The sequence below is a fragment of the Chiloscyllium plagiosum genome, chromosome 5 (genome assembly GCF_004010195.1).
Source record: "Chiloscyllium plagiosum isolate BGI_BamShark_2017 chromosome 5, ASM401019v2, whole genome shotgun sequence".
Lineage (NCBI taxonomy): Eukaryota > Metazoa > Chordata > Chondrichthyes > Orectolobiformes > Hemiscylliidae > Chiloscyllium > Chiloscyllium plagiosum.
The window spans coordinates 41,866,596-41,874,950 of record NC_057714.1 but is presented as its reverse complement, the minus strand read 5'-3'; the positions used below and the strand labels follow the sequence as shown (position 1 = coordinate 41,874,950).

The 8,355-nt window shown below is 42.9% G+C and overlaps 1 protein-coding gene across 6 annotated transcripts in view; it reads left to right on the top strand.

Annotated features, from left to right (window-relative positions):
- The first annotated feature begins 1,241 nt into the window (after positions 1-1,241).
- The window catches only part of asb4 (ankyrin repeat and SOCS box containing 4), a 44,464-nt gene continuing 37,350 nt past the window's right edge, over positions 1,242-8,355 (top strand). For 5 of the 6 annotated variants that reach the window (XM_043689912.1, XM_043689911.1, XM_043689909.1 and 2 more), the window contains exons 1-2: positions 1,242-1,475; positions 5,763-6,062. In XM_043689912.1, coding sequence (XP_043545847.1) covers positions 1,298-1,475; positions 5,763-6,062 — 478 coding nt within the window. In that variant the 5' untranslated portion in view covers positions 1,242-1,297. Of the gene's footprint in view, positions 1,515-5,762; positions 6,063-8,355 lie in introns of all 6 variants that reach the window. The other variant, XM_043689914.1, reaches the window with a different exon arrangement.

Genomic DNA, 8,355 nt, shown 5'->3' with positions numbered 1-8,355 from the left:
AATGGCAGATGGAGTTTAATTTAGACAAATGTGAGGTGTTACGTTTTGGATAGACAAGGCAGGACTTACAAAATGAATTGTAAAGCCCTAGGGAGTGCTTTTGAACAGAGAAATCTAGGAGTGCAGGTACATAGTTCCTTGAAAATGGTGTCACAGGTAACAAAGTATTTGGAATGCTTGCCTTCAGCAGTCAGAACATTGGGGACAGGAGTTAGGATGTCATGTTACAGCTATATAAGACATTGGGAAGGCCACATTGAGAGTACAGTATACAATTCTGGTCATCTTGCTATAGGAAGGATGTTATTAAACTGGAAAGGGTGCAAAAAAGATTTACAAAGATGTTACCGAGATAAGAGGGTTTGAGTTATAAGGAGAGGCTGAGTAGGCTGGGATGTTTTTCCCTGGAGCATAGGATGTTGAGAATGACCTTATAGAGGTTTATAAAATCATGAGGGGCATAGATAAGGTGAATAGGACCTGTGCGATGACCTTTTCACACAGATGGTAGTGCGTGTATGGAATGAGCTGGCAGACAAAGTGGTAGAGACGAGTACAATTACAACATTTAAAAGACATTTGGACAGCACATAGAGAAGAAAAGATTTGAGTGATATGGGCCAAGTGCAGACTAATGGGACTAGTTCGGTTTAGGAAATCTGGTTCAGCATGGACGAGTTGGGCTGAAGGGCCTGTTTCTGTCTGTAATGACTCTATAGTCAGGAAGAGAATCAAGGTTATGGGAATAAGGCAGGAAGGTGGAACTGAAGGCTGAAACTTTATTGCTGGAACAGCACAGCAGGTCAGGCAGCATCTAGGGAACAGAAGATTCGACGTTTCGGGCACATGCCCTTCTTCAGGAACTGAAGGCTAACAGATCAGCCATGATCTCTTTGAATGATGGGGCAGACCTGATGGGCCGAGTGACCTACATCTGCTTGTACATTTTATGGCCTCATCAGTTCCATTGTGGCACTGGCTTTGGGAGGCAGAAAGCATCAGAGTTGCCACTTCCAATTATGGTCCAGCAGTCCCTGCTGGAAGTCTATGTGTCTCAGTTTTTGTTTACATGTACTTTTAAGATCAGGTGAGGACAAGGTCAGAACATTTGAGAAAGCTAATGAACTCTGTTAACCTTCACGGAAGCCATAACTATAAATAGTAAGCTCCACATGACTGACATATAAAATTACGTCTGTAGTGCAAATTTCTGATAGTGTTTGTGTTGTCAGTGTATCTGAAGCTCACTTTCTCATTAGGATTACTATGAGTGTGGTAATTGGTGCTGCGATTGATAATGGAAGTAGAAAGTCCACGAGCTCGTGCGGCCAGAATACTTAAAGCAACATTTTTACAAGCACTGCAGAATAATGACTGTAAATCCCTGAACGAAATCCTAGGGAAGAAGAAGATAGATGTTGATACCATTTTTGAAGTGGAAGATGAAACCATGATTTTGGCATCTTATAAACAAGGTACAATTCATCAGACTAAAACCTAATTAAAATCTAAAGGTAAACGAGCTGCGTGTTCTATGTAGGTCAAGGTCCATCAAGTTACAAACTGTATTTCAATCATAACATATAAATTAATGAGAACTTGATGTCAAAAATGGCAAATTTAATTTTAGATAGATATTTCAACAATTATTAACTGTTACATTAAATTTTCATAAAATGATCACATTTGTTTAACCATTCAAAAAAAAGTGCTGACCTACATATCTAATGGATTCTGATTTTAAACTGATAGAAACAAATGATTTTGTCTATGACTGTGTTGTCTGTCACAACTTCCCAATTTATCATAAAATTATGTTGATAGTAAATCTACAGAACTCAGATTTTACAAAGTTATTGTAAAAACAGCAATTACGTTTCCTACAATCATTTAAATAATGATTAACAAAGTTATTAATGGGTAGATTTGAGTTCACCAAACAAATCTGCCATTTAAAGTTCTTGAGGACCTAAAATAACTACATAGAGGCTGGTATCCCATCATCATGTCATCCTTTATTTGCAAGTGCAAAATACACTGGCTAAGTCCAGCCAGCTCAGAGTCAGTCCCTGAAGTGAGATGATCCTGAATCTCCTGTTTATTTTTTTTTAACAGCATAGAGTCAATCCCCTAAATTGAGGAGACTCTAAATCTCCTGTTTATTTATTTTATTAAACAAATTACAAAAACAGTTTACAACAAACAGTTACATTTACAGCAATTTTACAAGGGAGAGGAGCAGCAAAGCCAGGCCCCAAACCCTACCATTCAAACAGTTTACAGGGACATGAGGACAAACCTCAAATCTCAGTTTCACAAAGATACAAAGAGACAACAGCAATGACAGTTGTACATTAGACAGTACTGTTACATACAGAAGTGCAGACAATACAGACTCAGCAAGCCCCCGCCCTCCCACCTTCCGACCACTCTAAGGCAGCCCGCCCCTACCCACCTTCCGGTTCTCGGTCCACCCCATGCCCCTTCCAGTTCTCGGTCCGCCCTGACACACTTTTTGACCACCTCTAGGACAGCCCGCCCTGGTACCCACCTGGGGTGACAGCGGTCAGGACGGCCTACCCACCATCCGGCTTCACTAACCATTCTCAGCACCTTCTGACCACCTCTGGGGCAGCCCACCCTGGTATCTGCCTGAGGTGACAGCGCTGAGGATGGCTACCTGCCTTCTGGCTAATCTCCTGTTGGAATCTGTCAGCCAGGGCTCCCTGATTGGTCCAGGTTAGTAAACCCAATCACGGATTTCATAGTCAATAAGATCGACCTGGCTCCAATCACTACATTACTAATGTCCATTCATAAGGTACTTTTGAAGAAGCGCTTAGTAGTTCTTGCATTAGGGAAGAATTTCTTTGAGATCCAGTACATATGGTAGCAGTGTTTCAACATGATGTAAAGTATTTCCTGTGTGGCTGTTTCTATCTAAAATACTTTTTACATTAACACTGTGGTTACACTTGGTACATTGGCTGGAAGGTACTTCGGGACAACCTGTAGTTGTGGAAGATTTTTTTTCAGTGCAAACGCTTTTTGGAAAAAAATAAGAATTTGCTTACATTAACTGATCAGATACTGCCTGCACACTAAGCTGCCTGAGGGAATCCTTGCATAATTGACAGGAATGTAAAGGCCCAAATTCTTATCTGCACACCAAGTGGAGGAGGCTGAAGCCATACTATCTCTGAAATTATACTACCTCTGAAAAATGTGCGGAGAGAAGGGAAAAAATGTTATCTCCATATGAATAGTCGTTCTTCTAGAAATTAGATGAAGGCAAAGAGGAGTGGACTAATTTCTTTGGTATTGTCTCAAAAGGAATGTTCTCAGATGCCTGACAGGTGTTATCTAATGGGAATATGTAGGTCATTGCACAAAAGCTTGCGTAATTCCAAATATTTTCCCGTAGTTCTTTTTCTGCTATCCCATCCAACTATTCATACAACTTAACACCTCTTTGAATAGCTACCATTTATGGCAATGCTGCACATGCTGAAGCCACACCAGTGTATTATAGCCACTTCACACGGGAATTATAAGGTAACTTGGCATGATGAAGGTTTCCACATAATCAAATGATGAGCAGCAGAGTGGGACATTTATTGTGTCAATGGATATTTTTATGAAACTTGCATTGTCTCAGGAGGCGACAGGCCTGAACTATAAATGGATCCTGAAATTTCAAGTCATAATTTGCTTCAAAAGTGAAGGGCCTCCTTCAACTTAGAACTTGTACCCATCCTGTACTTATTTAATATCCCTCCTCCCATCCATCCACAGATACATATACATATAGGGGAGGCAATGGCCTAGCGATATTATTGCTAATCTAGTAGTCTGGACACTCAGATACTGTTCTGGGGACCTGAGTTCTAATCCCACCACGGCAGAGTCTAATGATGTCAAAAGTCTAATGAGGCCTAAAGAGTCAAAAGTCTAATGATGACCGCAGAACCATTGTTAATTATCAGGAAACACTTATCTGGTTCACTAATGTCCTTTAGGGAAGGCAATTGCCATCCTTACCTGGTCGGGCCTACATGTGACTCCAAGCCCATAGCAACGTGGTTCACTCTGGACAATTAATGATGGGTAATGAACGCTAGCCTAGCCAATGATGTAAACTTCCTGTGAATGACTAAAATAAAATATGCTATTTCTGTATGTGAATGTTGCCTTTAATAGAGTTTGTCTCTAAAGATTCCATGTGTTGTGCATATATAATGCTCTGCCTGGTAGTTCATCTGCTGTGGTTTGGAAAATTCCTATTGAAAAGCAGTTTAAGTCACATGAGGAAAGCAGATGATCATGGTGTGTGCAGGGTCATTAGCAAGCAAGGGAGGCTCAAAGGCATATTCTCAGAATGTCCATAAAATTCTCTACATTAGACCTCCTAACAAAATATAAAGTATTTAAACAGTATTCAGAGCAATGGTTTCTAGATTCAGATATATCTCAATGCAGAAAAACAACCCATTAAGATTTGCTTATCAATTGAAATGAAGATTAACACAGACTTAACTCATCAAAATTAACAGCAAAAAGCCAAAAAAGATCCCCAAAAGGTTATGGACCAAATTAGAAGATCAATTCAGATTCAAAATATACTTCCATGTTCATCAGCCATAATTAATTCGGTTTAGGCAGAAGTTGTAGAACTCATGGAATATTTTGTGAGCAGACGCAGAGAAAACAGCTCATTATGTGGTCTTTCAGATGGTGAGCTAGTGAATAGAATTGTTGAATTAATGCTCATATCCAATCCTATGGAAGCTTTCCAGAAACATTTATTCGACAAACTGAAAAGCTTTAACATCAACAAGCTATAAGAGAATGGATGTTAGTACAGAAGGATCCTTACAGGTTAACACAGCTTACATGTTCTAAGTACAAACACAATTGTTAACATAATCAATAGAATACCCAAATATAAAAGATGTGTCAGAAAGGGTGACCTTCATCACGTACCAAGGAAATGTTCCGTTTTCAACCAATTTTGCAAGGCATATGGCAGAAAAGCCCTTTGGCAGAGGCAGTGCACAAGGGTGAAGCCGAATGTAGCTACAAAGAGCCATACACTGACCTAAACTTACCTCACACAAGGAGAACCTTAAAACTACACTAAAGACAATATGATATTCTTCCAGAGGCAGCTACATGAAGCATTCACCGAACTATAATCTGGTGATGTAAACCAGGAGACAAAGAATAGTGAACACATTTCACACAGTCAATCTAATGGAAAGCGTCAATGTCATCACATCATCTGAAGTCTTTGCAAAAAAATTTAGCTATCCATTCTCAGAAAACTGGCAACGATTTGTTATTGACTCAGATTGACAGGGCAAGTGGCTCAGAGAGTTCCAAACATTAGTACCCATAGACATGAGAAGTCTTGACAAAACTCACTGCATTCAACAGTTCACCAGTTCCACATTAAACCGGATTTTTGTTGAGATAGATGTTTTATAGTTTATCAACAACACAAACTTATGACCTTGCTATAATTTTGCAGATTTTACAATAATCTGAGTTCTGTGCTTGAAGATACAATACACATCCGTAACAGACTTACTGAGGAACCAAAATGATTGTATTTCACTAAGAGCCTGACTGTAGATGTGGCAGGCATCTTTAAGCAACTTACTTTTTAAGATAGGTACATGTCATGGAACTATCTTAAAAAGTAAATTGCTTCTCTGGTCTGGAATCAATGCAATAACACAATGTCCTTTCTTATTATCCAGGTTACTGGCTGCCAAGTTACAAACTGGGGTCATCCTGGACAACAGGCCTACACTTAGCAGTGATGCTTGGTAACCTGGAGAGTATGGCAGTGCTACTAAATCATCAAGCTAGTGTAAATTATCAACCAAACGGGAAAGCACCTTTACATGTTGCCATTGATGTGAGAAACAGGGACTGCGTTAGCAAATTGTTACATCATGGAGCTAAAGTAAATTCTTTTTCACTGAGTGGATATACACCATTACATTTATGCAGAACGAAGGAGTCAGTTTCCTGTGCAAAACTACTGATCTGGAATGGTGAGCTGTGATAGCTTTTTTGTTAAAATGTTTCCAGATTTCTTTCTAATATTAAAATATTAAGCAAATATACTTCCAGGAACAAGAAAATAATGCACATTATTTGAATGTTATTGTCTCCTTTAGAATGCATTTTCAATTTCTCTTTAGGACCCATTAAGCATGCCTACTTCCCGTCCTGACTAATATGGGTAGGTAAAAATGGGGAGCCATGGGCACCCACGTGGGCCCCAGCTATACCTGCCTCGTCATAGGATAGGTGGAACAGTCCATCATCCGCAGTTACACCGGCACCATCCCCCACCGTTTTGTCTGCTACATCGTTGACTGTATCGGCACCGTCTTGTGTTCCCACGAGGAGGTGAACAGTTCCTCAACTTCACTAACACCTTTCATCCTGACCTTAAGTCACGTGGACCATCTCGGACACGTGCACCCCTTCCTGGACCTCTCTATCTCCATCTCTGGCGACCAACTCAACACGGGTATCTATTTCAAACCCACTGACTGCACCTGCACCTCCTCCCACCCCACCCACCCTCTTAAAAACGCTATCCCTTACTCGCAATTCATCCAACTCCACCGTATCTGCTCTGAGGAAGAGGAATTCCACTTCAGATGTCCTCCTATTTCCAGGACTGCAATTTCCCCTCCCTTGTGATAAACAATGGCCTCCAGCACATCGCCTCCACTTCCTGCACATCTGCCCATGAATCCCACCCCTCCAACCTCAATAAGGACAGAACTTAACTTCCAACCCACTAATCTCCAGATACAGTGCATAATCCTCTGCCATTTCTGCCAATTACACAATCAGGCGCCACCACCAGAGATAAATATTTCCTCCCCACCACTATCTGCATTCTGCAGAGCCCATTCTCTCCGTGACTTCCTAGATAGGTCCACGCACCATGCCAACTCAACCTCCACACCCAGCACTTTCCCTTGTCACCACAAGAGTTGTAAAACCTGCACCCACACCTCCCCCCTCACCTCTGTCCACGACCCTAAAGGACCTTTTCACATCAGGCAGAGATGTTCCTGCACATCCATCCACCTCATCTACTGTGCCTGTTGCTCTTGATGTGGTCTCCCCTACATCAGAGAGGCAGGACTCTAACTCGTGGAGTGTGTCAGGGAACATTTCTGGGAAACACACACCAAACTATCCCACCACCCTGTGGCTGGCCACTTCCACTCCACCAAAGACATGCAAGTCCTGGGCCTCCTCAACCACCAAATCCAAGCACCGGACGACTAGAGGAAGAACGCCTCATCTTCCAGGTTGGGACCCTCTAACCACACAGGATAAACATCGCCTTCACTTGTTTACAAACCTCCCCTCCTCCCACCTCATCCCAGATCCAATCCTCCAATTTGGCACTTCTCTCTTGACCTGTTCTACCTGTCCATCTTCCTTCTCACCTATCTGCTCCACCCTCCCTACCGACCTATCACAATTACCCCCCTGCATCCTCCTATTGCCTTCCCAGCTAGCTTACCCCCAGCCTCACCCCCACCCTTCTATTTATCTCTCAGCCCCCTTCCTCACAGTGGATGAACTGTTCAACCTCCTTGTGGGAGCACGAGGCAGCGCCGATACAGTCATCGATGTAGCAGAGGAAAAGGTGGGGGATGGTGCCAATATAGCTTCAACCAACACCTTCCACCCCGACCTCAAATTTACCTGGACCGTCTCAGACTCCTCCCTCCCCTTCCTAGACCTTTCCATTTCTATCTCGGGCGATCGAATCAACACGGACATTTACTATAAACCGACTGACTCCCACAGCTACCTAGACTACACCTCTTCCCATCCTGCTCCCTGTAAAAATGCCATCTCATATTCCCAATTCCTTGGTCTCCGCCCCATCTGCTCCCATGAGGACCAGTTCCAATACCGTACAACCCAGATGGCCTCCTTCTTTAAAGACCGCAATTTCCCCCCAGACGTAATCTACGATGCTCTCCACCGCATCTCCTCCACTTCCCACTCCTCCGCCCTTGAGCCCCGACCCTCCAATCGCCACCAGGACAGAACCCCACTGGTCCTCACCTACCACCCCACCAACCTCCATCCGTCATCATTTCCACCACCTCCAAATGGACCCCACCACCAGGGATATATTTCCCTTCCCTCCCCATCAGCATTCCGAAAAGACCACTCCCTCCGTGACTCCCTCGTCAGGTCCACACCCCCCACCAACCCAACCTCCACTCCCGCCACCTTCTCCTGCAACCGCAAGAAATGCAAACTTTGCGCCCACACCTCCCCCCTCACTTCCCTCCAAGG